Genomic DNA, 14080 nt, shown 5'->3' with positions numbered 1-14080 from the left:
CAAAAGTTAAAAACAACTCTTTTTAGTATAATTAATTTTAACATTTGAAACATTACTATTAAAAAAAAATACTTACTGTGGCTTATACTGTATTAATTTACAATAAATATTTTGTCAGCAACCTAATAATACCTTCTTGTTCCTTGATGAGGCAGCAGCATTGAGAATGCAAGAGATCAGTTTATCACGTGTGTACTTTTTGATTTTATACCTCACATTTCATCCATCCTCATAAACAGTAATCTAAGGGAGTAAGGTCCAGTGATCTAGGTGGCCAATTTACTGGCTCTCTATGTCCAATCCATTTACCAGTAAACTTTTCATCAAAGAATTGTCTTACTTCATTCATGAAATGTGTTGCTGCTCCATCAAGTTGATAGTACATTTCAATTTTTTTTGCCAATGAGAGATTTTCAAGCACTGTAAGAAATCCATTGTTTAAAAATACCAGATAATTTCTCCTAGCGACACGTTGTTCCAGTATGAAAGGGCTATTAATTGGTTGTCGATCATGTGCAACACTAAACGTTCACTGAAAATCGTTGCTGGAAATTTGATTTGACTACATCATGTGGGTTTTCTTTAGACCACTGATATGAATTCCATGTGTTATTTATGCAATTTCAGGTAAAAGTAGGTTCATCCAAAAATAGTACAAACGGAATTAAGTGGTAATTATTATTAATTCATTGACAAAACTGCAGTTGTCTGGTATGGTCATCACGCTTGAGGTGTTGAACATTCTGAACATGATAAGGATGCAGTATGTGAGCATGTAATATCCTACATACTGTCAGTTTGTCGAATGTTGAGTCGTGTAGAAATTCTACAAGCTCGTTGTAGGATTCAGCTGTACCAACTGAAGAATGTTTTCCCTTTCATCACCATGTAATGGTTGGCATTCAGATAAAAGATGGCCACTGGGAAGTGTATCATTCTCAAGAAGATAATTAAACATTTTACAAATTACTTTATGGTTTAGAACTACTCATTCAGGATACTTATGTCAGTACTCTTCCACTGCAACTGGAGCACTTCCAGCACCAAAACTAAACACAAAAATCATATCAGCAATGTGATTTTCTCTGTTTTTCATAGACTTTATTACATCAGTTTTCTCAGAATTAAATTCTCTATAAGTTGTGGTAACAGAATTTATGTATTTAACAAAGTTGATTGTTGTACTTCAGACCTAGAAAAAATGTGTTTTTTGTCACTAAATTTTTCTGTTTTATGGGTATCACGTAAACTTCAGGAGATACTGTTCTGGGACCTGTTTTATTAGATTTTTCCAGTCAAAAGACATAAGAAACATCAAGTTTATTCCTTATATGTTAACACCTTAAAAATTTCAATGACCTCATTTCAAAAGGGAAACTGAAATCCAGCGAAATTTTTCACTAGCCATAACTCAATAACAAAGTGTTTACAGATACATGTTTATGTGAACTTTTCAAGCTCAAACTTCCTTATTTCAGCTCTAGAATCAGTTCCTAAATTATTTAATTTTCCTTCTGAATCACTCTGTATATTTTAGTACATATGAAGTTGTGATATAGAATTAGCAAATGTTAAAAACGTATCCACACTAATCTTACAAAATTTGTATAATTTAGTAAGAATTTTGAATATTTAATAGTTACATAAATAAAATCCAGTTGTATAAAATATATTCATGTTTAAAAATTGACAATACAGAATTAAGCATTATACTGTACTCACATGAAAATATAACTAAAAACAAAATCTCACTTTTTTTTCTTAAATGTACAATAACTCTAAAATTAAGATACAGTTTTGAAACTATGGTTATTATAATCATATGAAGATATAAAATAAATATGCTATTGTATAACTAATATGTAAATATTTAATAATTTACTAACTGATTAAACTGGTCACCATGATTTTTGTCTCTTGATTACCAATAGATGAACTTAATGCAGTTCTTTATCCTGTTTTCAAATATGTATTCGGAATTTCTCCCCACAGTTTTGTTGTTTTAAAGTATTTTAAGACGTTTTTTTTGTCCATTTGTCCACTGTGAAGTAAAAGCTCCTAGAGCATTGTAAATATGATGGAACCAAATGAGCCAACTCAATGGGTAGTGTTGCTACTGTTGTGCAGGTTCAGACGTGTGTAGACATGTACAAACTATCGACTGGCATAGTGGTGGTCGAGTTGGGAGAGACTGTGGTGGTGGGTGTTTATATACTGCCAAACTGTAAGCTTGCTGATTACGATGTCTTCATAGTCAGCTGCAGGATGTGATCATCAAGGCCACTAGGAAGGTTATAGTGCAAGATGATTTCAATTGTAAGGACATTGAGGCTGGAATTTCGCATACTAATCAGCGGGGTCAAATTCTGACGGATATGATGCAGCTAATGGGACTCTTTTGTGTCAATGATGGGATGCTGAAATATGAGGCTTGGGGGTTACAGATTGGTACTGGGCCTTTCATTGTTGGATGCTGGCTGGAATCAGGATCTATGTGCCTGGTGAGTCTTGGATGGTGAAATAGCAAGTGACCACTTAGCGATGCTCCTGGAGCTTCAGGACCCCTTGTTTTGGGTCAGGGAGCGAGTGGTGCCTTACAAGCTTTCCCAGTGACAGGTGGAGACAGTGGTCTTGAATGTGGCAGCAAAGGTTAGAGACATGTTCCGATTATCACCGGAAGTTCTTCAGGACGAGATATGTCATGAGATGTCTGCCTTCCCGTTCACCATGTGGAACACAGGCCCACCTAATGGTGGATGCCGCATGTCGCATGGCTTTGCCATGAGTTACAGCGACTGAGAAGAATCAAGCAGAGGCTGTGACATGGCACCCGTCTGGGTTATGAGATGGCCCCTCAGAAATATATCAACTGCAGGAGGACTCCTTATTTCAAGATTAAACAAGTGAAGTGGCTTGAACTGTGTGCGAACCTGGACAGGGATCCCTGGGGGTAGGCATATTGCATCGTCACCAAGTGGTTTGGGAGATGCCTGTCTGTCCTGACAAACAAGATAGAGAGGTGGCAAGACTTTTTCTCTGTGGTGAACAGGAGACGATTGGGCCCTGTGAGTTTGAGTGAAGACATCTTACGCTCGGGGAGGTCTCATCAGTGGTTAATAGGCTGCAGGACAACAAGAGTCCAGGTCTTGATGGTGTGCCGGCCCAGGTCCTCAAGGGCCTGATGTAATAGATTCCCTGGGACATTGTGGAGATGGTGAATGACGGGATGGAAGGCGGGTCCTTCCCAATCTGTTGGAAAGAGGCTCGGTTAGTATTTTTGCCGCAGGGATAACTGGGATAACAGGGAAGAGCTGCAGGGATAACTAGGCTGAAGATTTTCAGCCAATAAGCCTGATCAATAATATAGGGAAGATGGTTGAGCAAGTACTGCCAAAATCGGATTGTCACCAAGTTGGATGTTGGATAGGGCATTCACCCGAACCAGTACGGCTTCAGGAAAGGCCAGTCAACTGTATAGGTGGTACAAGAGACAGGCTGGGCTGCAATAGTCAGATAGGGGATGTGGTGGACTTGGTGGATGCTGATGTTGATTCTAGTAGATGTTCGGAATGCATTCGGGTCTGTCCCCTCGAATGCAATTATGGCGGCTTTGACAGAGAAAGGCATCAGTCACCTTCCGCAGCAGATAAAGGAATATTTGCATGGCAGGTTTGTGACCTCCAAAACACAAAGTGGGTGTCTGTGGTTTCAGATGTATGGGGGGGTCCTGCAGGGGTCAGTTCTGAGGCTCCACCTTTGGAACATCTTTTAAGATTGTGTCCTTCATCTTCATCTGCCAGAGGATACGAAAACTATTGCCTATGTGGATGATCTGACTGTGCTGGTCAACAGGAAAATAGAGTTAGAAATGCAGGAGAAAGACAATGAGGCATTGTCGGTGATTGACACTTGGATGAAGGGACATGGCTTTGCCATTGCAACGGAGAAGAGTGAATTTATCATCGTGACGGGTAGAGGAGGTTGGCGATGTTGCCTTAAGGATAGGCGAATACTATTTGCAATTTTGGACTACAGTCAACAACCTAGGTGTCACCCTTGATAAGGCAAGTCGGTTTACAAACATGTTCTAGATAGTTGTGATAAGGTGGAGAAGACCTTGTTATCTTTGAGAAGGTTAATGACGTTGCAAGTTGCTCTGAAGGTGTCTAAGCACAAGGTGATTATGGTGGCTATGATGTCGGCCCTGTTATATGCGGCATTGGTTTGGGGAGTGGCAATGGAATGACAGAGAAATCTTCAGTAACTGCAAAGCGTTCACCATAAGGCTTTGTTGGGTGTGGTCTTGGCCTACAGGACCGTTTACTATGAGGTGGTATGTGTGCTGGCATCCACCCTCCCCCCAGTGGATCTGTTGATATGACAGCGGATCAAAAGACATGATGGTACTGACAGAGCAGAAGCATCAGTGAATATACTGCAAATTTGGAGTGACAGGTGGAGGACTGGAAAAAAGGCACTGTGGACGAGGAGGGTAATCCCGAATCTAGAGATGTGGTGCAACAGGTGGTATGGTGAGGTTACCTTTTATACTCTCCAAGTGCTGTTTGGACACAGCTGCTTTGAGGCCTACTTTCATCGTTTTGGCCATCAGGAATCACTGGTGTGCATGTATTGTTATGCAGAGGACTCAGTTGAGTGTACGGTGTTTCATTGTCTGAAGTGGATCAGCTACCAAGCCAGAGCAGGTATCGTTGGACTAGCACTGGAAGAGCTTGTGGCCCACATGTTGAGTTCTGTTGATAACTGGAGTGCGGTGGAAGCATTTTCCCGTGCGGTGCTTTGGGTAAAGGTCATGGAGGGCAGAAATTGGGGTGTTTAGAGTAGGGGAAGGATGGACAGCCCCAGTTGCAAGGGTCGGCATGCCAAAGTGTGCCAGTTCCAGTGAACGGCTGGGGAGTTAGGGTGGGTGTAAATTAAAGGACTGAGGCCTGGTTGCTGGGTGGGGGCCTGGGAATGACACAGTTGGGTTCAGTTCCCCCTCCTAGGTGGTTAGAGGCAGGCACTAAGAGTATAGACAAAGTTATGTCACCAGAATCTGTTTCTTTTTCATCCTTACTTCCATCAGACTCTGCACTCTCTTCATCTAACATCACATGTTCTGGAGGCAAAGTATTAGGAACTATTGAATCCACTGGAAAAAGCAGCTCAGTACGCATTAGAAATGTTACTCAGAATTGTTGGGAAATCAAAAGGCGGAGATTACTGTGATGATATTGTCAACGATCTTATAAAAATTTGGGTTGTATTATGTCCTTAAACGTACACTTCCTGCACTCACACCTAGAGTTCTTCTCGGAAAATCTTGGCGCAGTGAGGGATGAACACAGGGAAACAGATTTCAGCTTTGGAAAAAAGGTATCAAGGCAAATGGAATCCTAATATCCTGGCCGATTATTGTTGGACCAATAAGAAGGATGCTCCACAGGTGAAATATAGCAGAAAATTGGCATTTCTTACTTTCTAGTTGAGTCAAATGTTTGAATATTGTGTAGTTAAGAATGCAGAAAATACTAAAATGTTGAAATTATAAATGCATGTCTCTCGGAAACCTTGCATATTGGGGAAAAACTGATATATTTGAATCCAGGAGAAAAAATACTATCAGATTCACAAATGTTTCTTTCTATGACAAAAAATTATTAATTTTTGTTCTACAGTGTTATATTTAAATGTATTCATTTGTTGATGAGTAATAATTATATAGGGAGAGAAGAAACAGTGTAACGTCAAATACTCTTAGTTAACTTGATATTATGACCATGTTTGGGTAACACTTGCAGTATATGACGAGTTATTTTTTAAAAAATTAGACATTACACAAAAACTGAAGGAAGTTTTAATCATCTAAAAAATTATTACTAAGTCAAGTTTCATGCTACTAAAACCACTAATTTTTTTTTTTATGTGATGAATACTTAAGACTTAGAAAAGGTTTACCATGATCCCTGCTCAAGAGAGGATAGCATGTTAGATGTGCAAGAAATGATGCACTGAACATTCTACTAATTATCTGCTGACAGGCAACCAAAAACATGACATAATACGAGTGTTAGTTTCCACTGCGTGCACATACTATTTAGTACAGACATGTTTCTTACACCAGCTGATGCCATCAGCTATTTGGTTTCCTTTCTACTTCATCTAGCAAGAAGGCAATCAGCTGTTAATGTGTTTAAAAACTTATTTTCTGATAAGATGAAGCATGAGGGAGCGAGATAAGACTTAAGATTTAGATACACAAAACCAAATCAATGTAAATTGTCTATAATGTTTTTATGAAGAGTAATTCATTCACATAATCTATTCAATTAAGACACCCAGTTTTTGTAAATAGATAATAATTCCAATTACTTACAACAAAAAATCAAAGGTCTATAAATAACACTTAATAAAGAGGAGAACATTTCTTTATATTTTTCTATTTTTGCAAACAATAAACTGGTTTTCCAGTTAGTAAGAGACATATGAATTGTTACGTAAGAATTTAATTATCACTAATATTTAAAAAAAAAACCTTATTTACAGTACAACTTTCACATTAATTCTCCTTTAATTAAGCATAACTAACCAAAATGCACTGATAACTTAAATACATAATCATAAAAAACAAGCAAGAAACAACATCTAAACATAAAATTCCTTTTAGGAATACTATTAACTTAAGTAGTTCCTTTGAACTATTTAAGTTAATTCAACTTTTTCCTTGTTCGGAGGTTAACTATTGTTAAATTTGTCTAATATTAATTATATATATATAATATACCATGATAACTGATGTTTTTTTATATACTGAGGTATACATATATATCTATGCAAACATTATTTATGTACAGAAAAATTAGTTTTATATATCACCACTGAAGCTATAAACAAAAAAAAAACTAATTTAAATAGAAAATTTAATCTCTGCTGGAAACTGTATCTGACACACTGGTGTAGTATAAATTAAATAAAAAATCAGCATCATTAAATTTGTGATATCTGAATGTTGAAAAATTTGGATAATAAAATTAGTAACATTACAAGGAAATTCAACAATATTATTAAAAATACTTATTTCAATTTTTAAATTTTGTTTAAAATATAGAAAAGATAATCAAAGAAACAAAAAAAACAAATAAACACAGGAAAATGGTAACTTCTACAGAATTAATAATACCATAAATACAGTAAAAAAGCACTTACGGCTATTGTGCGGAGATGGGATCCTCAACTGCTGCTGCTGGTGCTGAGCTTGTTGCTGATTAAGCAGAATCTGATGAAGCATTTGATCAGAATTGGATAAGCCGCAAGGGTTGGTAGCAGTAGTGTCACATTGAGGTCCAGCAGGTACTGGTCCAGCTCCTATGCACACATTTCATATGTTAGATGCACAATATTTTTACCAGACTGTTAACAATTTTTTTTTAATTTACCAGTACTTTTAATAATTAAAACTAAAACTACAATGGTTGCACATAGTTCTGTGATTAGATATAGTTGTCAATACATATGCCGATTTCTAGGTATGTTTCAAATCTCTGATAATCATCATGTTGTTAATGGAAAGACTTACCCTCTGTAATTTGCACGCTGAGGACAGTTTTATCTAAGAAAAATTATCTAGTTAAAGCAATACTTAACAAATTAACTCTAAAGAGTGGAACAAGTGTATCCACCAACAGCAGAGAAAGAAAAAGACTAAGAGGTGGCAAAACCAGATCAGTTTAGACACAAAGTGAAATAAATAACCTTGGGGAAAATTATGACAACTGAATCTAAATGACAGAAAAAAGAACTATTACATGAGTAGCTTGGATCTTGTCTGATATATATTGACATAATCTCTCACGCAGCAAATAATTTTATTGCACCTAATTACATTAGTTTTAAAATGATCAAGGATACAAAATAGATTAAGAAATCCAGCATTATATTTGTAATAAACTGCATTTAAAATCCCTTAATTTCTTCTTTTTTTTAATATATATATTTAAAATTTTAAATTAAACTTTTGATCCAAGATCAGTGATGGATTGATTCAATTTATAAAAACAATGTATTATAGTTTTGTAAAACTATTATATAGTTTTTTATAATGAATTTTAGTAAAATCTAATTCTGGAAATCAAGTAACACTAAACATGCAACTTATTGTAATAAGTGATAATCCGAAATTGTAAAAATTGTTCAATTTAATAATAATCCTTTTCTATAGACAGTTTAAGAGATTAACATCCAGTGGTGTAATTTCTTGTAGATGGAAAATGCATTCTACTTATAGGTACTACTACTACTACTACGACGAATGTTACTTGTGTTTATTACAACTTACACCGTAATTTGCAATTTTTTTTCTACAAAATAATAATTATTTTGAAACAAATTTACCAAAAATATGTAATGATCATGTACTATTAAATGCCAAATTTTTTGGTTAAATTAAAAAAAAGTTTATGTACTTCTATTAGTGTTGATGATATTAGTATTTATACTCTTAGGCATATATAGTTATGATGAAGTAATATAATTTCAATATTAATGATAAAGAAAAACCTACTTAAAAAAGTAGTTAACATAGGGTTTAATATGTGTTCAAAGTTTAGTACTAACCGGTGATAGGTAGCCCAGCTGAAAAAAATATTTAAAAATATCTGGTAGAATTACTGCCAAGTAATTCTGTATGCACAATTATTGCATACATATGTCTTCAATTTACACTGCTTGGTTCGTTGTACATTCTTCCAGCTCATGTGAAATACAAATATTTATTATACAAGGATCTGTAAATTACACAGCTCCTTGATATTTAGCCCACATGTTATACATATGAAACCTATCATAAATGTTTTAGCAAAATTACTGCAAACATGTCATTTTATTAGTATTTTGTTAACATTTAGTGACAGTTCAAAAAAAAAATACAAATATGTTTAGAGTAATCTGTAGACATGAGCATTCTGTAATCTTCAAATTACAGCCTGCCTCCTTTAAATTACTTATCAGTTCACAAATTATGAAAAAAAAAAACATGTATTTCTTGAACTTAGACATGGTTATATGTTCAAATTACAGTGCATCCACTCTGGTAGACCATACACAAGAAATTGTAATTCTAATTAGGAACATGATATAGAAATCTATAAATTTTTATGCAGCATTATTGAATAAGTCCCTGTTTGTAGAAAAACACATCTATTTTTCATACAGTGAATGCACTCATGCATTGCTGCATCTCTGGATTGTCAGGCCAGACATATGTGTTATTAATCAGATCCTAACAACACAATAGTAGTAGCCAATAAAACTAAAACTGAAGGGTAAAGAGTTTGGTTTGGTCTCAAACTTCCACTAAGGAAGTCAAAGCATTAATTCTCTTCTGCTTTGCCAGCACCCATATAATCACCTCGAACAGCAAAAATATTTCAGGTAAAAAAGTGTTTAAATTCAGGTGCTGGGGCTTTCTCATATGCTCTCTACCAAAGATAAAACTGTTAATATTTTATGGTTATTGTACTGTTTACATCCAAATACTGTTTACCAAATGACAAATTAGGAAAAAAAAAGTGGTACAGCCATTTTTGTGAGACTCAAAATGTTACTGTAGATGAGATATTCTTCTACTGATAAATAATGAAATTATTGAGAATAACCCTCTATTTATTGAAGTGCACCTTCTATAAGTGACAAAACGAAATTTGTTAAGTAAATAGTGTCAAAAGTTGGAATATCAGTAGGAAGCTGCTGTAGTACTTTCCAGAATGATCTGAAAATGCATTGTATTTATCAACATATTGTTCCAAAGACAGTATCTGGAGATCAGAAACTAATTCACATGACACTGCCAAGAGACCTTATCACTACTACTGAACAAGATAAAAATTTCCTAAATAATATATGACAAATGGAATATGTGACTGTTGTGCAACCTGTAGACAAAACATCATTTGGAATGAAAATAAAGTATCTCCTTCAATAAAGAAATTTTATTTGGGTAAAAAGAATGAAAAATTATATTGAAATATTTTTTTAATATGAATATATTAAAGGCGACAAAGTCTATCGTGAACTCAATCTGTGAAGTCAAACGGAGAACAAGGAAGTGTTCAATATCTGTTATTGTCTATGGAATAACAACATATCATTACATCGATCAAGAAGTACCTTATAGACAAATAAAGAGTTATGCAAAGCGGTTGTTGAAGTAAACTGGTAAACAAAATTATGCTCCAAAAAGTTTACATAAACCTAGATGGCTATTTTGATGTAAAATTGACTTTAGAAAAGTTATGCAATATATAATAGGGTATGTTAAACAACAAAAAAAAAAATTTTCCACTATGTTTTGTAAATCCAATTATACAATATAAATCCAAGCATACAGGAAACAGAGTGAACAAATTTTGCAATATTTCTTAGTTTTATGTTTGCTGAATGTAAAATTAATTTTAGAAACGTTTTAGAGTAACTAACATATATGTTTTTTTCTTGATTAAATTCACTACAGAAACTCGAAGCTTGTGCGTAGGAATATGAAATGTAATTTTTGGAACGTATGAAAAACACCATGCTTGACTGGGATTCGAACCTGGGACCTCCGGACAAATCAATTTGAAATTTATCAATAAATAAATTCAAAAATAAATAAATTAGCAATTTTACATTTTTGCAACAAGAGAATTGAAGAAAAAAACAGCAGGTAACTTAACAACTGGCTGTTTGTAAGAATCAGTCTTCTATTTGTTGTTTCTAAAATTTAGGGAGAATAAAAGGTTCTGGTTTTGTAACTGCAACTTTCATCACCTTCATAAGTTAAAATAAATATATATTTCTTTTTTCAAAATTACATCTTGCTGTTGAGATGTTTCTGTTGTTCAAATTGATTTTTTATAATGAAAAAAGAGCAAGCATTCAAAATTATTACTCTTTTTTGAAACTGACATAGAAGATGCAAATTTCCATTTAAATTATAAAATAATATTAATAAAATGTTTTGTAACATTTCTAAAATTTTGACAAAAATAAAACTAATTGAAAAAAAATCTTTCTTGGTTTTTAAAGAATCTATTTATTTGAAATATTATCAATGATTGTAACGAGATACAGCTGTCCAACTAATGGTCACAAAAATCAAACAGATAAAATTAAAATATTAAATAGGGGCAAAATTAAAGATAAAAAATTAATAATTAACAATCCAAAATGGATATCTTTTAATAATTCAACGTTTGAAATTAACACCTTTTAATGTTGAAAATATTCAACATCATAATAAAACAAATGAAGAATCAATAATGACACCACAATCGAGGCATAAGAGTGTGAAAGAACTCCTGAGGTTACATTTATTACCTCAGAAAACTTTTTTCCAGTACAAATTTAATAAACTTAATGTGAAAACAGTATTCTTTCATTTGCATTCTTTTTATGTAGATATTTGTTTTGAAAGCAGTAAATTGCTTATTTTTCACACAAAAGTGCTAATCAACATGAATTTTGATAAACCAGATTGAGATGAGATATTTCAGAACGTTTAGGATATAGAAAAAAAATCGATAAGTAACTGATTATTTAGATCTCACCAGCAGATGTACTAACACAACACAAAGAAAGTTCATAATTTAGAATCAGAGTAATAAACTCAATGAGACAGAAATTGCAGTTGTGCAATACATATATTAAACCTTACAAGTTGAACAAATACACCCAACAATTTTTTAGTGAAAGAAATAAACAGTTATTTTAACAAAGAGGCATGCTAATGAAAGTGAAGTAGTGTTTAAGCTGGTGTAAAGAAGACACTTTACTTGATAAACAATTTGAAACTGTAATCAGTTGTCATAATTTTAAATCTAAATAATATATTAATAGGAACAGAAAATAACTGGGTTAGTTTTTTAGATACAAAGCTTTATGAGAAAAATCCCAGGAGTCATCTGACATGATATCCACAAAATAGAATGGTTCTCAGCAGAAAATAAAATAACATATCCTAATACATGATAATCTCTATACCTGAAACATCTACACAGGCAGCTAGAGAAACATAAAATGATGTAAAGCAAAATTAAATTAAAAAGAAAGAACCCATATTTATTAATTAAGGGCCTATAAATCACTGGAAGTTAAGCAGCTTTATTTCCTTTTAGACAGAAAGCTTTAATTTAGTGGCTAATAATCCCAAAAGTTAATGCTATTTAAAATTCTATAAATTTTAAGAGGAAACATGACTTGATATAAATATGAAATGAAATATTAAATTCCCAAAATTAATGAAGAATTCTAAAAATGCATCGAATATGAAAGATGCCTTAAAGAAAAAAAAAAGTTAAACAGATAACCCATATCTGATGAATAGTAAAACTATTTAATGTTGAAAACTAGATATCAAATAAATATATTGAATGTAGTCGGTCTATACAACGAATACCAAGTTTTTTTTTTTTTTAAATTACTAGGGAAGTCCACTATAAGAGACCAGTAAAAATGTCACAAATTATAGAGAACTATTTATATAAAGAATGATTAAAATAGACAACTTGGTTAAGCAAAGAAAGTTTACTAATCCACATACTGCTCATTTATAAAGCTATTATATCTTCTCAAACACATATACAAACATAGTTGCGCACAAACACAAATGCAAAAGCTTTTAATTTATCATATAAAAAAAAATTCATAAGAATTTATCGATGTTATCAGATGCAACAAACTCTAACTTCACCTAACTTTAATATCACTTAAAAATAAACACAACTGTTCTCAAAGCTTTATAGGTAAATTATTTAATCAAATTAATATAAAACCTCAGAAAATCCCATTTAACAGAACAAAGGAATTTATAAACAATATAGGGTGCATAAATATTCAAGTCAATAAATGAAATAATATATTTGTTAATTATTTAATTTGCATATATATATATAAAATGAAATAATACAGATTTTAATATATTTATTAAAAAGGAATACAATACGCCTGTGTTCTGAAACACAAACAAGTAGAGTTCAGGCATAATATGAGGTCTGTTCAAGAAATACATAGACTATTTGAATTGCTCGGGTCCAGTTGGTTCCAGTCAAATCCGCTTGGCATCGTCATGTTTGTACAGATCAGCTGATTACAACGCACTTTTTTGATTGCAAATATCATTATTGGTTGCTTAGCTACGTGGTTGTTTGTAAAGTGTGTTTTTTTCGTTTGGTGGATTTTAGAATGAGTGACTTGAACGAGCAAAGAGTTGCTGTGAAATTTTGTATTAAACTTGGAAAATCTGCGAGTGAAACTTTTTATATGCTCCAGACAGCTTATGGTGACGTTGCTATGAAGCGTGCGACATGTTTTAAAGATGGTTGTCAGTCGATTGAAGACGATGAGCGTCCTGGACGTCCTTCCACGTCAACTGACAACTTACAGGTAGACAAAAATCAACACCCTGGTTCGGGCAAATCGACATCTAACCATCAGAAAGCTTGCTGAAGAGTGTGGGATTTCAGTTGGATCATGTTATGAGATTTTTACTGAAAAATTGAAGATACACCACTGGTTTTTTCATCATAACGCTCCAACCATTCTGCCCTCAGAATTCATGAATTTTTAGCCAATCACTGTTATTCCCCACCCACCCTACTCACCTGATCTCACTCCTTGTGACTTCTTGTTCCCCAAACTCAAAGGACCTTTGAAAGGAAGAAGATTTGAGATGACTCCTGAGATTGAGGCAAATGCGACAAAGGAACTGAAGAACATCACAAAAGAAGCGTTCAAGGATTCAAGGACTGTTTACAAAACAGGAAACACTGTTGGGATAAGTGTGTGTGCCAGGGAGGACAATACTTTGAAGGGGACCCAGAGAAATAACTTTATTTAGAAGTACATTTTGTTTTATGATGTTAGTCTATGTATATTTTAAACAGACCTCGTATAGTTAGAAATATATCAGATAAGTCTCTGATAACATCATAAACTGCATTCTTTTACAACTTGATAGTTCCACATTTAGAATGTATTAGGGACGGGTATTCTGAAAATTGAAGATGTGAAGTAAGGAAATTTGCTGATTGAAATCATGTTTAAGAAA

General features: G+C 33.5%; 1 protein-coding gene across 4 annotated transcripts in view; it reads right to left on the bottom strand.

The window, feature by feature from the left end:
- Positions 1-14080, bottom strand: part of LOC142323651 (uncharacterized) — a 188233-nt gene that overhangs the window by 65912 nt on the left and 108241 nt on the right. For all 4 annotated transcript variants that reach the window (XM_075363669.1, XM_075363672.1, XM_075363673.1 and 1 more), the window contains exon 18: positions 7207-7365. In XM_075363669.1, coding sequence (XP_075219784.1) covers positions 7207-7365 — 159 coding nt within the window. The remainder of the gene's footprint in view (positions 1-7206; positions 7366-14080) is intronic.

Source organism: Lycorma delicatula, chromosome 4 (assembly GCF_047948215.1).
Source record: "Lycorma delicatula isolate Av1 chromosome 4, ASM4794821v1, whole genome shotgun sequence".
Lineage (NCBI taxonomy): Eukaryota > Metazoa > Arthropoda > Insecta > Hemiptera > Fulgoridae > Lycorma > Lycorma delicatula.
The sequence above is the reverse complement of the archived record's forward strand: the minus strand, read 5'-3'. Positions and strand labels throughout refer to the sequence as shown.